The sequence below is a fragment of the Lynx canadensis genome, chromosome B2 (genome assembly GCF_007474595.2).
Source record: "Lynx canadensis isolate LIC74 chromosome B2, mLynCan4.pri.v2, whole genome shotgun sequence".
Classification (NCBI taxonomy): domain Eukaryota; kingdom Metazoa; phylum Chordata; class Mammalia; order Carnivora; family Felidae; genus Lynx; species Lynx canadensis.
Window position 1 is genome coordinate 69,025,885 of NC_044307.1, and position 18,430 is coordinate 69,044,314.

Here is an 18,430-nt window from a genome sequence, read left to right on the forward strand (position 1 = left end):
TAAACTCAAAGAAAATACAAGAAAACAGAGAAGAATAGAGATTAAGAAAATGTAAAACATAAGATAATAACATAAAGAAAATATAAAAGCTAAAAAATTTCTCCTTTGAAAAAGCTAATGAAAAACAAGAAAAAATAAGATTGACGAAGTAAGCAAAAGACACAATCCTATCAGGATAGCAAAAGGAGGACATCATTACATTTTCTATAGCCATGAAAAAACACAAGAGGATATTATGAATAATGTCAATAAATTTGAAATTTTATATGAAATGGATAAGTTTCTAGAAACATACAAGGTACCGAAACTAATATAAAAAAGATCGGAAATCTCATTACTATTATAACCTATAAAAAAGTTGAGTCAGCAGTCAAATATCTTTCCATAAATATCATTCTCTAGCTTTATCAGAGAGTTCTATCAAATATTAAAAAAAAAGACAAACTTCATTTTCATACAAAGTCTTACAAAACTTGCCAAGGAAACTAGGAGATAAAAAATAATGATCCACTCTTGCATATGAATATGAATGCAATAATTTGAAATAAGATATTAGCAAATGGAATCCAGCAGTGTGTGAAAAACGGTCATGACCAAGTTGGATTTATCTCAGGAATGTATCTCAGGATTTAATATTTGAAAATTGATTAAGGCAAGTTATTACATTAATGAATTAAAAGAGAAAAACCAGCTGGTAATCTAAATAGATATAGAAGTGTACGCTATCTTTCCATATTCATTAATGATTAAAACTCTTAGGAATAGAAGGGAACTTTAAAGGAAAACCCTGGTATAGGGCATTTACAAAAACAAAACATGCAAAATGTAAAACAAGCATCATACCCAAGTAAAGTATGAAAGCATTCCCTTTATGATCAGTAACAAGGTAAGAATGTGCTCAATCACCATTTGTCTTTAATATGCTGGATGGGTTACTAGGAACAGTAAGAAAATATAAAAAATAAAACATACAAAGACTGAAAAATAAGAACTCAAATTTTCTTTATTCATGAATGAAAAAAATTTAATTATTTACATTAAAAAAATTTTAACTCCAAACAGTTGCTAGTGAATTTTCAGAATTAAGATTTTTCAGCAAAGCTAAGGGATATAAAACCAATTATTTTTCTACATAGAAAATGTAATAAGAATGTCATTTACATGATCACAATTAATATAAAGTAGCTGGGGATAAGTCCAACATATGTAAGCCCTTTAATGAAATAAGCCTGCAATTTTATTGTAAGATAATAATAAAAGGAGAGATATTCCATGCTCTTAGATAAGAAGACTTAACATTACAAAGGTATCAGCTCTCCCATATTAATCTACAGATTCAACACAATTTCTTCCTTTTTTTTAATGTTTATTTATTATTGAGAGACAGGGAGACACAGAGCGTGAGCAGGGAAGGGATAGAGAGAGGGGAAAACACAGAATCTGAAGCAGGCTCCAGGCTCGGAGATGTCAGCACAGAGCCCAATGTGGGGCTTGAACTCCCAAACTGTGAGATCATGACCTGACCCGGAAGTCGGACGCTTAACCGACTGGGCCACCCAGGTGCCCTTAGATTCAACACAATTTCAATCTCCTTAATAAAGTGCTTTGTAGAACTTGGTGAGCTAATTTTAAAATCTATTATGTAAGAGTGGAGGGTCAAGAATAGCTTAGACACTCCTGTAAAAACGAGAACAAAGCCAGGGACACATGGTTATAGGATATCAAGATTATTATAAGTTTATAATAATTAAAGCAATGTACTATTGGTTAAGGGATAAAAAAATGGACAAAATCATGTTCATGAGAGAAGGGATATCACAGAGCAGAGAGGAAAGCAGAAATTATCCAGTAAATGGTGCTAAAACAATTGATTATCCATATGGAAAAAAAAAAAGAAATTCTCTTTTCACTACATCTCTCTCTTTCTCTGTCTCTCTCTCACACACACAAAATCAATTTCAGTGGCTTAAATATGAACAGAAAAACTATACGATTTGTGTAAGACAATATAAAAGAATATTTTCATGACTTCAAGCTAGGGAAGGTTTTTTTTTTAAGCAGAACAGAAAATCCTCACAAACTATGAAGTTAAAGGATGATAAATTCCACTCCATAAAAATGAAGAATGTCTGCTCATCAGAGGTTACCGTTAAGAAAGTAAGAAGATAAGCTACAAACTGGGAGAAGATATTTGAAAGGTATGCAACTGCAGGACTAATATTCATAACTTTCAAAGAACTGTTCTAAGTCAGTAAGAAAAGATATACATCCTAATGAAAAAATGGGCACAATTTTTGTGTAAGCATTTTGTAGAAAAGGAACAATATAGGAAAAGATACTGAAACTCATTAATAATGAGGGAAATACAAAATAAAACCTCAATGAAATACTATTTCACTACCACCCTCTCCTCACCAAAGATTGCCAAATAATAATAATAAAAAAAACTAAACTAACTAAATAAATAAATCAGGCAATACCAATATGAAGTGTGTTGAGTATCTGGAACAAAAGGAGTTCTCACTCAAAATGGCACAGTTAGGAAAACAGTGTGGTGTCACCTGGCAAAATTGAAAACACACCTGCCTCATGACAACAATCTCCTACTTAGAAGGGACAGAGAGAGACAATGAGAGTCCCAGACTCTGGAAACCTCCTGCCTGCTGTGAGCCTCAGAAGACACATACAAAAGTGCAACAGCCAAGTCCATCAACAGAACAATGACTACAGGTGGTATCCTGCACCATCTCAGGCCCTCTTAGCCTCACCACTCTCTCAGGCCAGCTCTTCATAAACTCTGATCCACCACAGGAGACACAGCCCACAGCTCTTTGCCTCATAGATGTTTCATGGTGTCTGTTTTCTCCTGCCCCAGGATTTTCTGTTGCTGCTGCGGCATGAGAAACATTAGGACCCGCCCACTGTCCATAGATGCGCACACGTTTAGTATGCAGGAAAATGCTAATAATGGCCTTTGAGGCAAATTTTGAGATCTTTTCTATTTACCAGCAAGGCTCCCACCCTGAAAATGCACTCCTTAATGAAGAATAACAGGTAAACTTTTGTCTCAGGGTCTGCTAAATGCAACAACGTGGATGAATCTTAAAAACATAATGTTGAGGAGTGCCTGGGTGGCTCAGCTGGTTAAGCGACCAACTTTGGTTCAGGCCATGATCTCATGGTTCTTGAGTTCGAGCCTCACGTGGGGCTCTCTGCTGTTAGTGCACAGCCCACTTCAGATCCTCTGTCCTCCTCTCTCTCTGTTCCTCCCCCGCTCATGCATGTATGTGCTCTTTCTCTTAAAAATAAACATTAACTCCCCCCGCCCCCCACCAAACCATAATGTTGAGACAAAGAAGTCAGTCTTAGGAGAACACACACAGCGTGATATTTTTTTTAATATAAGAATCACAGAGAAAACCAAGAAATATATTATTTAGAGAATACATTTATAACTGGAAACACTAATGACAGGCAATGACATGATTAGCACAAAATTCATGACTGTGTCTACTTTTGGCACAGAGCAAAGGGGCAGAGACCCTGGAAGAGCAGAGAACTTCTAAGATACCATCAATGGCTTATTATTTAATCTGGAAGATGACCATTTTATACTATTCTCCAGATGTCACAGATACGTTTTGTACATTCTTAACGTATATTTATGAGGTAAGGAGATCTACAGAAAGCAATGAGTGTCGCCCATGGCAGGAGGACTCAAGCAGTCTCTACAAGTGTGGCTGGAGAGGAAGGTGGAGGCCAGATCACCAGGACCCTCAAGTGAAATTACCAGACTTCATTCTGAAGGCATTGAGGGGAATTTGGAAGTTCTATTCTTTACTCTTTCTTTTCCCCCAAGCAGTGAATGTAGTAAACAATGAATAACAAAGCTAGTTAAAGCTCAAGAAATACGAGCCATGTCTGGGATAAGTATTGACAGGATATGCCACTGACTGACTAGGTATCATGGGCATAGGAAATGGAGAGGTCAAAGGTCAGAACGAGAGGAGGCTGTTATCCATAGTCCCACGGCAATGAGGATGAAAAGGTGAAGCTGGATTAGAGAAGTGTTGTGTGCTGAAATCGATAATGCTGTGGCGTGCTGGATGAAGCAGGTTCACATCGGCTCCCAGCTCCTGAGAGCCGAATGTGCACACTCACGTTAGGTGTTGTCATGTCGGTAGATTGAAACTGGCCATGGCAAAAGTGTTTATTTACACTATGGATACTGACAAACACTATGATTAAAACTTTTTATCTCTTGAAGAGATTGTTGCTGAACATTCATCAGCAGAGCATTTGATAGGATTCGATGACAAGCTGGATATGAAGAGGATGTTGTCTTACATGATACCCAAAATTCCTGACTTTAGAGATAGAAGATGACAAAATGACATGGACACAATGCAGGAAGCAGAGGTTTATGCTAGAAAAGGGGATTCTGATGATATGACTGAGAACAAGATGGACATGGTTCCTGCCCTCATGAAGCATTTAATTGAGTTTTAAGAGTGTGCATTAGGATACTCTGTGCAGCTTTTTAAAAATACATATTCCTGGGGGCACCTGGGTGGCTCAGTCAGTTAAGCATCTGACTCTTGATGTTGGCTCAGGTCATGATCTCACAGTTTGTGAGTTCAAGCCTGGCAGTGGGCTCAGTGCTGACAGCGTGGAGCCTGCTTGGGATTCTCTCTGCCTCTCTCTCTGCCCCTCCCCTTCTTGTTCTCTCTGTCTCAAAATAAATAAATAAACTTAAAAAAATATATATTCCTGGGGCAACTGTGTGGCTCAGTTGGTTAAGTGTCTGACTCTTGATGTTGGCTCAGGTCATATCTCATGGTTTGTGGGATCGAGCCCTGTGTCAGGCTCTGTGTTGTCAGCATGAGTCCACTTGAGATTCTCTCTCTGCCCCTCCCCCCTCCAAATAAATAAACTTAAAAAATATACATATCTTATAGCCCTAATTTCTGTAGAAAGGTTAAAAAATTTGAAACAACACTACAGAGGAAATGAGGATACAAACCACCCTGTCAACTCTATTAAATGATGAGACCACTCCCTCCAAACCACAAATATCTTTATGATAAAATATTTACTAAAGAGAGGAAGATTAAAACAGATCCTCTGGTGGCCCATAATATAATGACCCACATATCATATCTTTCCAGAAGGGCACTAAATCATGCTTCTCAAACCTGGTTGCACAATAAAATTGCCTGGATGGCCTTACCAACCATTCTAGCTTGGGTCTCACCCAGACAAACTAAATCAGAATCTTCAGAGCTGGAGCCCCAGCACTAGTGTTTTTACCAATGTTGAGAAATGTTGCATTAAGTTTTTTAGACTGGGAAAATGAAATCAGTGGAAAAGGAGACAGGCAGAGGAAGGTCGTAGGGGAACTGGCTGTAAGTGGAGTTAAAGTCATAGGTAGACAGAAGTAACATTAGCAAAAATATGAAATCTTATCTCTCTGAAACAAGAGAAAAGGAGAAGGGTTTGGATAAAGATTGAAAGAAAGTTTGAAATAGAAAAAAGAGGTATCAAATGAAATCAGATGACTTCAATCTTCTCAGTACGAAGAAAGAAGTGGCAACAGTGATGGAAATCATCATACTCATCTTAGGATCTAGCATTTATCAAGCAATTTTATAGGAGATAACTCACTAGGAACTTCATAAACATTACTTCACTTATCTTCATCCTACCATATGAAGAAGACACTGATATCATTATTCCCGTTTTATAGATGAGAAACCATAAATGGGAGGTATCTATAAGATTGAGCAATTTGCCAAGGTCGCATACACAGTGACAGTAAGTGTGCAACTGTGTTCTGTGGTGAATGCAGCCCTGTGAGAGCCTTAAAGCCTTTCTTTTCACTGTGCCATTATGTGAGTGAGGGAGAATCAGGTTGCTGGCTCAAGGAGAGAGAGGTTTTGGAAACTGGATGAGGGGATTAAGTCAGGGAATCAGAGATGAGTAGGACTGTGAAAGAGCATGGAGGGCCCAATTGTGGTTATGGTGCATGGATTTGTTTCACGTACGCACTTTGTTTATTTTGGATTCTTATTTGGCAGCTCAGAAATGAGAGTGGGAAAAGTGAAAGTTAAATTTACCCAGAGTGGGATTAGCCAAGAAAATGGGGCAGGAGGTCAAGGAGTAAGGTTTATATTGTACCAACAACAAGAGTGTTGGGAGAGGCCAGGAGGTGGACTCCAGCAGGGAGGATTAATGTGTGGGACACTGAGGCCTAGGTGGGCTGCACAACTGGAGGAACTGGGAGAGGCTGAAGGACTGGCAAGTTTTGATGAGAGTAAAACTCAGATTTCAGAGAAGGAAGGAAGAGAAATGATTAGAAAGGGATATTTCAGAATTATAGATCTCTAGTCTGAAAATATTAAAAACCTGGAGGTTCATTTTCAGGGTTTTGATTGGGAAGTATCTTTGGTTTCAGAAGAGACTTTCCAAACGTGTCAAATTGCATCCATTAGGCCAAGTTCTGCCTTGAAATACATAACATAATCATAAATAAGCCACTTACTGCTAAACTTAGACTTTAATGGTGGGCATTTAAAATGATACCATGAATAAATGACTCCATTTCTTTAAGGAGTTCAAAATGTCACACTTTTTTCCTACTGAGTAATATAACTCCAAAAATTATGTCTCTAATTTTAGGGTAGAGCTGATGATATGGCCAGCTATCCTAAGATCAGTCATGCAAATAGTTATGCAATAGAAATGGCCCAGAACCAGAAATCATCTGGTGTTGTTAACAGAGGAAAGTTGGCTTTTGACTTAACAGTAACTTAAGTGTATTAATTTCACTCATTGTATTATATTGGACTGATTAATAGACTAAGCAGATGTATGACAGGACTAAATATAGCTCAAATCCCAGTTTTGGTTCTAATCTTCCCACCTCAAATGATTTTAGGAGTGTTACTTAGTATTCTCTGCCTTGGGTTCCTGGACAGAAATAAGCAGATTGTCTACCAGCCACTGAAATTTTAAGAAGATTAATTAAAATTTGCCTGAGCTTCTTAAAAAAATAAAATATTTAAGCTAAAGGATTATTAATATGATTGCTACCTACAAAGTGTTTTGATCAGGCCTACAATGGGTTGTAATAGTGCCCTTGGGTTTCTTATTTGGGCTTAATTAAATGTAACTTTTATTTCTTCATAAATGAGGCGGGAACCTTAAGACAGACAAATTAGCCCTACATATGCTATTTCTATATGAAGTTAAAGTATTTCTGAAATGGAAACTTTTCATTAGTTTCAAGGTCCTGAATTTTCTCCATAAAATTTCTTTCAGTGTAGCTTCCTTTAATCCTTCTCCTGGGGGAGCAATTATGAAAATAGATGCCGGTTGCAGTGAGTGAGGGGACTAGAGATGGCTGAATGAAGAAAACCAAGTTGGAATGAATTAAGATGACTTTCCAAAGGCACACAGAAAGATACTGTTTCCTCAAGAATGACTAAAGGTGAATGGAAGAATACTTATCTACTGAATATAACCATATGCTTAGAAACATTTATCACTCTTCTGTAGCTCCTTCACACTCTTCCCACATTCACTGTGGCCAGAAGAGAAGTACAGAAGTGAGAGTACATCCCCAATAAATAATTCATAGTGATGCATGCTGAGGTTCACACTCGATAGTGGCATTTCCATAGATGAATTCTCATTACCATAGCTATACCAGTCAACCTTATCAACTCATTGTAGGATAAGCTTTGGCGTGGAGGTTGCCTTGGTCCAGAGCACCTTCCTTCCTTATTAAAATGGTTGCATCTGACTTGGCGCTCTTGATTTGTGAGGTTGAAATCCCAGTGACACCATCTCTTTTTCTCAGACAGTGAGCTCAGACCGAGTGGTTGCTTAAAACTGTCTGCTTTGGAAGGCTAAAACTCACATTGTGGTCAAATACTTGCCTTCCTTTCAACAAGCTGCTTTGCTGTATTCCGAGGATTGGTATAACCAGTTCCTTCCCCACAACTGTGGAAGTGTCCTTTATACCCTGAAGTAGGAAGAGGCAGTATAGATGGAGACCTCCATCATCCTGGAGTCTGGTTACTTCACAATATAGCAATGATGTTGGAACTTTTACTGTGGTCATTACCACATACATACTGAATTATAATATAAACCCAGAGATTCATATGCAAAAAAAACCTGTGTTGCTTTAGATGGATTATTTTATTTTTATTTGAGAGACAGGGAGAGAGATAGAGAGCAGGAGTGGGGGAGAGGGGCAGAGGGAGAGACAGAGAGAATCTTAAGCAGGTCCCACGCTCAGTGCAGAGGCTGATGTGGGGCTTGATCCCATGACCCTGGGATCATAACTTGAGCTGAAATCAAGAGTTGGATGCTCAACTGACTGAGCCATACAGGCACCTAGATGGATTATTTTAAAACAGCATAAAATCTGCTGTGAATATGATTGTGTTGACAAAGGTATACAGGATCCGAATTTTCAGAGATGATTAGCATGCAAATACAGTCAATATGGCTGCACACTCATGGTTGATAGAAGTGGCCAAGAAAGCAGCATGTCATGTCAGTGCTGCTTAATTAGTTCACATATATGATAGTCCTTTAGTGTGGTCATTGATATAAGCACAGAGGGGCCACAAGGCAGAAATTGCTTTTGATTTTTAAAGCGAGTATTTAATCTAAAAAATGGCTTCAGGTGTGCTGCCAGAGTCTGCTCAGTTGAACACAAAGTGTCTTCAATTTATAGAGCCTTGATTATAAGGCCATCTTTTCAGATACAATTGAACAAAAAGTCTGCCTTGAACCTTTTGAATTACACTATCCTGAGACTGTGGCAGAGATGAACGAAGTAGAAGAGCTGCAAAGTTAATGTGACTGTCAGTGGGCAGCTCTCTCAGGTATAGAAATGAATCCACATTTTCTGTTAATGGAGCCACAGTGAGGGAAAACACCTTCCTGGGTAATTTTATGAAATGAGAACATATCCCAGTAGTAAAGGCTTAGCAAGAAGTAGAGTGTCTTCAATTGCAAATTTTCTGACATTTATAGCTACAAAAATAATTACTATACCTTGGTGACTAACTTACTTAGTTAAGGTTTCATTTAGTATATCCAAATGTAATGCAAAAGGCACATACTCTGATACACATTATTTCCATTTTAGGACTTGCCAAGGGTGGATTTTTTTCTCTTTCTCCCACACATTGGAATGCCACAAGCAATTAGATGAAATTATTTATGTGCAATGAAAAGGTAAAACTGTAAAGCAGCGCTGTGCACATCAGATGCAACTGGGATCCCCATTAGGAATATGAGAGGCGCCTTGGCATCTTGACAAAATAATTGAAATTATTGAACTGTTCGGTTGAGTAAACAATTTTACATAGTAAAGGTTTTGAAATCAAAGTCATTTCACTTTTGTGTTATCAGTGGGAAAACTACATTCAGAATCGCAAAGCTTAAAGTAAAAATTTTAAAGTATTGGCATGTCTTTGGGTCTCTTAGTATTTTATGTCAAGCACAGTATTGGGTAGCTGGTAACCACTCTGTGGAACTCAATTGGGAAAAATCACCCAACGGCATAGGAAAACTTTCGAGAAGCAATTTGGTATGAATCAAATACTATAAAACTGTTTATGCTTAGATCCAATTTTTTACTTTAGTCAATTTATGCTAGAATCTTAAATACTAAGACTTATGTAAAGATGTTCATTGCAATGTTATTCATAATAACAATATAATTAGGAACAATGATTTCTCTTTTGTTGACTAGTATGTAAAGCAAATCATGACATATCAACTGAAAGGAATATTATGCAGCCAAAAAAAGACACATGTCAAAACTAGATAGCAATGTAGAACATTCATATAATGGAACAGAAGTGCAGAAAGCCTGGTATAAAATTGTGCTACTGTAAAACTGCAACCATGTAAAAATTAAATAAGTGTACATAGAAAAAAGACCGAGGGAACGTATATCAGTACCAGCATAGGTTGTGTTTGGATGGAAGTTCTACGTGCAATTTTTCATGTCTCTTTTGGTTTTTTAAATAATCTATAATTTTTTAAAAGAAACTCTCGAATTTGAACACTCAGTGGATATGTTTAACAGCTAGTTGTATTAAATTGAACTTTTCTTCTCACTCCCCATACTGTTTTCTATGTAAATACACTCATGGTGGTTAATTACTCACCAATGGGAATCCAGTCAGGCTGAAGCACATGAACTCTAATTAATGTAGACCTCAGTAATTGGAGATTAACAGAGGTTCACAGATCTGAGATTCTTACAGAATAAAAAGTCCCAAACAAGTAAAATATAAGGATTTTTTATTATGCCATTAATTGTACTTTGTTTCATAGAAACTGGCATATAACAAATTATAGGTTTTGGTGAGCTTATTTAATTTAACTTTATGCAAATGATTATGCTATTTGTAATTGTAATGGTTGATATATAGTGTATGAAAATAGCAAAAATAGTTAAATTAGTTAACACAATTAATTAAACAACAATGACAAACCCAAAGATGATTTGCCTGGTCAAGTGTGTGAAATAGACAGTAAACTTGTTTCAGCAAATTAAACTCAAAATACACTAGAATCCCATCATTTGTTTCTAATGAAAATGTTTTTATAAATGTAAACATTGATATATAACTGACAATTGAAAGGAAAGGTAAGTAAACTTTTGTTTCATACACTATCATTTACAGGTTGAAAAACAAAAGGTATTTTTATATACTCTTTTATAGAATTTTTTTTCTCCTTCTAAATGCAACCACTAAAAAGTAACATATAAAATAACTGACAATTAGTTATTTTGTGACTTACAAATGCAACAACTCTTTGTTTTACTTTCTCTGGACATTTTCAAACCAATAATTTGATTAAAATGTTAATTGTCTGAAGCTATGTCATCCTTATGGAAGAACCAAACATTGATTTCAAATGTCTTAAAAAGACTATGTTACAATGACTAAGTTTATTCTTTAAAAAAAAAAGTGAAGCTTTCCTCAACAGGATTTTTGCAAATACATTATTTTTCTTAAATATGCCCGCTTAGTGGCTTGCTTTAATTTTAAATTCATTTGAAGATTTGCCATAAGATCATGCACTGCCTCGTTGTTTCATGCATACAACTTCAAAACAGAGAGGGAAGCAAACCATAAGAGACTCTTAAATACAGAGAACAAACTGAGGGCTGCTGGAGGGGAGTTGGGTGGAGGGATGGGCCAAGTGGGTGATGGGCATTAAGGAGGACACTTGTTGGGATGAGCACTGGGTGTCATATGTAAGAGATGAATTACTGGGTTCTACTCCTCAAGCCAAGACTACAATGTATGTTAACTAACTTGAATTTAAATAATAAATAAATAAATAAATAAATAAATAAATAAAATTTATCAGTGATCTTAAAAAAACTAAAAAAAAGAACATGCACTGCCTCATTCTTTTATGCATACAACTTCAAAAACAACCATGTTTCTGAGTTTGTCATTATCATGAACTCTGAAGACAAAGCCCCCTTGCTATTTTTTAAGGAAAAGCAACTCAAGATTTAATTATGTGAAGGTAAGAAATACATTTTTTGTCTGATTATAAATAGCTTAAAACATTAGCTTCAGTAAATACTGTGTCAACCTTTATATTTTATTTGTCAATTTTAAGAGATAAATGGAATGGTTTCATGGATCTACTAATGTTACTGATATTGACATAAATTTGTATTTGATGTTTTATAAAGCAAAAAGGATGCATTCATCTCTCTTATTTTATTAACATTAATTGCACTTAAAATTATGAAGTAAATTTTCAACAAAGTGAAAACCATTTCTGACAATCATTCAATCAATTTATTTAGGGCTTACCATATACTAACCCTCTGAGACATAATGGTGAGCTTGTTGATTTTGAATGTTCACTTCTGCAAATAGATTTTATAGATAAGCAACTTTAAAAATAAACAAATATTCAAATAACTTACCTTTGGTTCCTTGAACCTGGAGAAAAATCCAAAAAACAAAAATAGCCCTTCTAGTTTCCAAATACATTCTGGCTCTTGTGCATTGGCAATTCTGGTAACAATCACAGAACAGTCCCAAATCTCATTAAAAAAATAAAATGACAGAAATATGAAAAGTAATTAAATACTGATGCCAGCTGAGAGAGGATAACCTTCTTGGTTTACCTTTATGAGGGTGCTAATTTATGAAGAACATGAAGCAATGTCTGTTTCTGGAATAATCTACTTATCTTCCCCTCAGGTGTAATCTCTGCTTAAGGGCCAGCTGGAGGAACCTTTATCTCATTAACCTTCTGGAGGAGCATCTGTCAGCCTAGCTCCAGGATCCTGAACGCCATCATAAACAAGTGTCCACAGGCAGAAGAAAGGCTTTTTTCTTAGTTATTCACCTGTTAGAGTGACACAGGGAGCCAGGGGAAGTCCCGCCAAATGCAGAAGAAGGCTGACAGTTAGGGTCAAATGTTTTCCAAAATGACATGCTCAAGGAACATCCATTGAAAGAGCTTAATTGCTATCCTTCGAAATATGTGCTTATTCAATATGTGTTAGTCTCTGGAGGCAGCAAAGCTGTCTTCATTCTCATAGAAGAAATGCATGGCTTTGTAAGTTGCTTTCTTTCTGGCATTACATACAGATGACTTTTTGGGTTTAAGTCTGGTTTTAACTTTTTAAAATTTGTTTTTCATATACAGAATTTAAAGAGTCCAATAGTTCTACAAGGTTTGTGAAGAGTAATGTATCTATTCCTCCATTCAAAGGAAACCACTTTTAAGTTTTTAAGCTAATTCTAGTATTCTTATTTGTACCTCTACATAGTATGCTTCTATGACTATTTTTTTGTTTTTTACTTTTATGCATTAGTAAGTAGATATGGAGATATCTACATACACACTCCCCCCTCTCCATATACATGTAGTCATCCTGTCCTTCTATCCACCTCAGTATTATTGTATTTTCAGTTTACTGAGTGTTCAATTTTATGTTTCTGTGACTATATACATGCTATATATAGCTGAGCCGTGGAGTACACTGTAGTTATTAACATGTATTGAGAGCTAAGTTGTGACAGACACTCCTCCTAGACGTTTCCATAGATTATCCATATATTCCTTAATATGACTTTATGAGGTAGATACTATTATGATCTGTTTTATATTTGAGGAAGCTAAGGTATATATATGGCAGAGCCAGTATTTGAACTCAGAGCCTGGTTTCAGAGCCTATACTTTAACTGCTACCCCATGATGCTTTTTGCAATTCTCTTATTTTTTCCCCTTAGATTTTATAAACAAAACAATAAGTTATCCCCAAATATTACCCCAGATATATAAATTTCCTGTTTTTATGGTTATAGTCTTCAGATAATCTGTCTTTCCCAGGACTTGCTGAGCCCCTTCAGTCTGTATTGTTCCTTTTCTTGTTATTGTTCACAGCGGTCATCTGGGGATCCTCTTTCACAATTACCTTGGAGACGGCTTTTTACCTCTCTTGTGTTGGGTCACAAGTTTTCTGGATCTTATGTTTCCTTCTTTCGTAACCTAATGTCTTGTTTTAGCAGAGCATATGCTCCAGTATGTTGCTGAGAGAAAGTTCACAGTAGATATATTTGAGATCTTGTATGTTTAAAAATGGCTTTCATCTATCCTCATGCTTGATTGATAGTTTGGCCAGCTCTATACACTTAATGTCTGTGTCCTCCTAAAATTCATATGTTGAAAACTAACTTCCAGTGGGATGGTATTTGGAGGTGGGACATTTAGGAGGTGATGGGGTTATGTGTGTGAAGTCCTCATGAATAGGATTAGCTCCCTTACAAAAGAGGCACCAGAGAGCTCTTTTGTTCCTTCCATCATGCAAGGCACAGTGACAAAATATGTATGAACCAGGAAGCAGGCTTTCATCAGATACTGAATATGCTTGCACCTTGATCTTGGACATCCCAGCCTCCATAATTGTAAGAAATAGATTTCTGTTGTTTATAAACTACTCAGTCTTTGGTATTCAGTATGCTACCATTTGGGAAGCAGCCCGAATGGATGAAAAACAACTGACTATAGAGCTCTAGGTTGGGGGAGTGCCTGGGTGGTTCTGTCGGTTGAGTGTCTGACTTCATCTCATGGGTTGAGTGTCTGACTTTATCTCATGGGTTGAGTGTCTGACTTTATCTCATGGTTCGTGAGTTCGAGCCCTGCATCGTGCTCACTGATGTCAGCGTACAGCCCTCTAGGGATCCTCAGTCTCCCTCTCTCTCTGCCCCTCCCCTGTTCATGCTCTCTCTCTCAAAAAATGAATACAAATTTATCAAAAAAAAGAAAAAAGAAAGAAAGAAAGAAAGAAAGAAAGAAAGAAAGAAAGAAAGAAAGAAAGAAAAGCAAAGAAAAAAGAATTCTACATTGGAAATAACATTCACTTAGAATACTGAAGACATTAATCCATTTTCTTCTAGCTTCCTGTGCTACTAAAATCTGAAGTATTTTTTGTTCTTAATTCTTTGTATAGGATCTTTCTAGAAGATCTATAAAATTTCTTGAGAGACAAACAGAGAGACAGAGAGGGACAGAGAGCAAGAGAGTGATAGAGTGCTTCTCTACTGCCAGTTTAAGATTTGTCTTTCCAGGTCTGCTACCATTTATCTGTGTTTTAGAACTTTGCTTAAACCCACATGTTCAGCTTAATAAAATTATTATGAAGTGAACAGTCTAGTAATATCTAGGTGAAAATACAGAATATTAATAGCACCTTAGAAGGACCCATGTTCCCACTCAAAAACACAAACCTTTCTTCTCCATTAAATATAATCATTATGCTGATTTCTATAGTAATCACTTATTAGTTTTCTTTATAATTTTACTGCTTATCTACACATCTGTTAGCACTGTTGTTTAGATTTTCCTATCCCACCACTATTTATTGAAAAGATCATTATTTCCTTTACTGTTCTTTAGTTCCAACTTTGTCATAAATCAAGAATACATATGTTTGTGGGTTCTCTTTCTTTTTTTTTTTTTTTCTTTTTTCAACGTTTATTTATTTTTGGGACAGACAGAGACAGAGCATGAACGGGGGAGGGGCAGAGAGAGAGGGAGACACAGAATCGGAAACAGGCTCCAGGCTCTGAGCCATCAGCCCAGAGCCCGACGCGGGGCTCGAACTCCCGGACCGCGAGATCGTGACCTGGCTGAAGTCGGACGCTTAACCGACTGCGCCACCCAGGCGCCCTGTGGGTTCTCTTTCCTATTTGTCTACTCTTGTGCTGCATTATCTTAATTATGGTACCTTTTTAGTATGTCTTCACATCTGTAGAACAAGTTTTCCCATCTTGTTCTTCTTCAAAATAATCTTGTTTACCTTTGGTGTTTTGAATTTTTACATAGATTTCAGGGTCAGATTGTCAAGTTCCACAAAAAAGGTTTGCTAGGATTCATAAATAGGTGATGGAGATGAAGGACTGCACTTGTGATCAGCACTGGGTGATGTATGGAAGTGCTGAATTAGTACATTGTACACCTGAAACTAATATTACACTACATGTTAGCTAACTGGAATTTAAATAAAAACTTACAAAAAAAGAAACTACACTGGACTGTAGATCAATTTGGGGAAACTGACATCTTTACCATGTTGAATCTTCTAATCCATGAACATGATTCGTATATGTATTTATATAATATATTTATATTGTTTCTTTAATTTTGTAATTTATATTTGATTTGATTGATTTTTTGAAATTTTTAAGTATTGATATTTTAATTTTATTATAAAAGGTATTATTTTCAAAATTTTATTTTCAATTCGTTATTGCCAGATGTAAAAACATTACTGATTTTTGTATATTGATCCTGTGTGCAGTGACCTTGAGAAACAAATTAATGAATTCTAATGGGTTTTTTTTTTTTTTTTTTGGTTTATTCTTTTCAGTTTTCTACATATACTATTGTCATTTATGAATAATAATTGTTTTCCTCCTTTCCAATTCTTACACATTTTCTTCCTTTTCCTTGCTCTTCTGCACTGGTGAGGACCTCTAATAAAATGTTGAATAAAATGGTGATAGCAGGTATGTTTGTTTTATTTTTTCTGGTTCTAAAAGAAAAGCTTACATTTTATCATTAAGAATAGTGTTTGTAGGGGCGCCTGGGTGGCGCAGTCGGTTAAGCGTCCAACTTCAGCCAGGTCACGATCTCGCGGTCCGTGAGTTCGAGCCCGGCGTCGGGCTCTGGGCTGATGGCTCAGAGCCTGGAGCCTGTTTCTGATTCTGTGTCTCCCTCTCTCTCTGCCCCTCCCCCGTTCATGCTGTGTCTCTCTCTGTCCCAAAAATAAATAAACGTTGAAAAAAAAATTAAAAAAAAAAAAAGAATAGTGTTTGTAATTTTTTATTTAACCTATTATGGAATAAGGAAATTTCCTTATTCCTAGATCGCAAAGAGATTTTTTTTTTAAATAATGAATGGTTATTGAATATTACTTGATTTGTAGATCTTTTGAAATTATCATAGATTTTTTTCATTTTTATCTCTTAACAGTGTAAAGTACATTGATTTTTCTAATGCTAAACCAACCCTACTTTCCCAGAGTAACACTAAGTTGGTTGTAGTGTATATTAGTGTTTTGTATATATTGCTGGATGCAGTTTGCTAATTTTTGTTTAGTCTCTTAAACATCTACATTCATGAGTAAAATTGCCTTCTTATGATATACTAGTAGATTATGCTCATAAAAGGAGTTGAAGAGTGTTAATTTTTTTTCTAGTCTAGGAATAGTTTTGTTTTTTCTTTTAAAGCTTATTTATTTTTATTTTATTTATTTATTTATTTATTTATTTATTTATTTATTTTTCAACGTTTATTTATTTTTGGGACAGAGAGAGACAGAGCATGAACAGGGGAGGGACAGAGAGAGAGGGAGACACAGAATCGGAAACAGGCTCCAGGCTCTGAGCCATCAGCCCAGAGCCCGACGCGGGGCTCGAACTCACGGACCGCGAGATCGTGACCTGGCTGAAGTCGGACGCTTAACCGACTGCGCCACCCAGGCGCCCCAAAGCTTATTTATTTTTAGAGAGAGTGGGGGAGGGGCAGAGAGAGAGGAAGAGAGAGAATCCCAATCCTTCTTCTATATTTAAAAAATTTTTTTTCAAGTTTATTTATTCATTTTGAGAGAGACAGACAGTGTGGGGGGAAGAGGCAGAGAGAGAGAGAGAGAGAGAGAGAGAGAGAGAGAATGCCGAGAGAGAGAGAGAGAGAGAGGGAATCCCAAGCAGGCTCTGCACTGTGAGCACAGAGCCTGATGTTGGGCTTGAACTCAGGAAATCCTGAGATCATGACCTGAGCTGAAACGTAGAGTTGGGCACTTAACTGACTGAGCCAGCTAGGCACCCCACCAATCCTTCTTCTATTTTTGGAAGAGTATGAGTGGGATTGGTGTAAATTCCTCTTTAAATGTTTAGTAAAGGGACACCTGGATGGCTCAGTCAGTTAAATGTCTGCCTCTTGGTTTCGGCTCAGGTCATTATCTCACAGTTCGCTGGATTGAGCCCTGTGTTGGGCTCTGTGCTGACATTACAGAGCCTACTTGGGATTCTCTCTCTCTGTCTCTCTCTGCCCTTACCCTACTCCCCTACTCGTGCTCTCTCTCTCAAAATAAATAAGTAAACTTAAAAAAATAAATGTTTGGTAAAATTTACCTGTGAAACCATCTGGTTCTGCACTGCACTTTTTTTTTTTTTTGGTTGGGAGATTATGATTACTGATTCCGTCTCCTTGCTTGTAATTGTTCTGTTCAGATTTTCTATTTCTTCCTGATTCAGTCTTGGTATGTTACATGTTTCTAAGAATTCATTTTTTTTTTCTAGGTTGTCCAGTTTGTTGGCATATAGTTGTTCATAGTAGCATTTTATGATTATTTGTATTTCTGTGGTATCAGTTGTAATTTTTTTATTTATAATTTTGTTGATTTGGGTCCTCTCTTTTTTTTCCTTGATTAGTCAAGTTTGGTTTGTCAATTTTGTTTATCTTCCTTATTTATCTTTATTCTGTGTATCACATATATTCATGTTTTCCCAGCCTTTATCCATATCTTTTGTTTTATCATATTAACTTATCTTTTATTTCACTATTTTCTCATCATCTAGATCTAATTTATTGTTCTTAATTTCAGTTATTCTATTTTTTTCAGTTTTGAGATTTATTATTTTTTTAACTTTTTAATGTTTATTTTTGGAAGAAAGAGAGAGAGAGAGAGAGACACAGCATGAGTAGGGAAGGGACAAAGAGAGAGGGAGACACAGAATTCAAAGCAGGCTCCAGGCTCTGAGCTGTCAGCACAGAGCTGGACACAGGGCTCAAACCCATGAACCGGGAGATCATGACCTGAGCCGAAGTTGGGCGCTTAACTGACTGAGCC

At 36.5% G+C, this 18,430-nt stretch overlaps 1 protein-coding gene across 2 annotated transcripts in view; it reads right to left on the reverse strand.

Annotated features, from left to right (window-relative positions):
• Positions 1 to 12,056, reverse strand: part of IMPG1 (interphotoreceptor matrix proteoglycan 1) — a 143,876-nt gene extending 131,820 nt beyond the window's left edge. For both annotated transcript variants that reach the window (XM_030314576.1, XM_030314575.1), the window contains exon 1: positions 11,990 to 12,056. In XM_030314576.1, the coding sequence (XP_030170436.1) occupies positions 11,990 to 12,056 (67 nt within the window). The remainder of the gene's footprint in view (positions 1 to 11,989) is intronic.
• Positions 12,057 to 18,430: the final 6,374 nt, after the last annotated feature.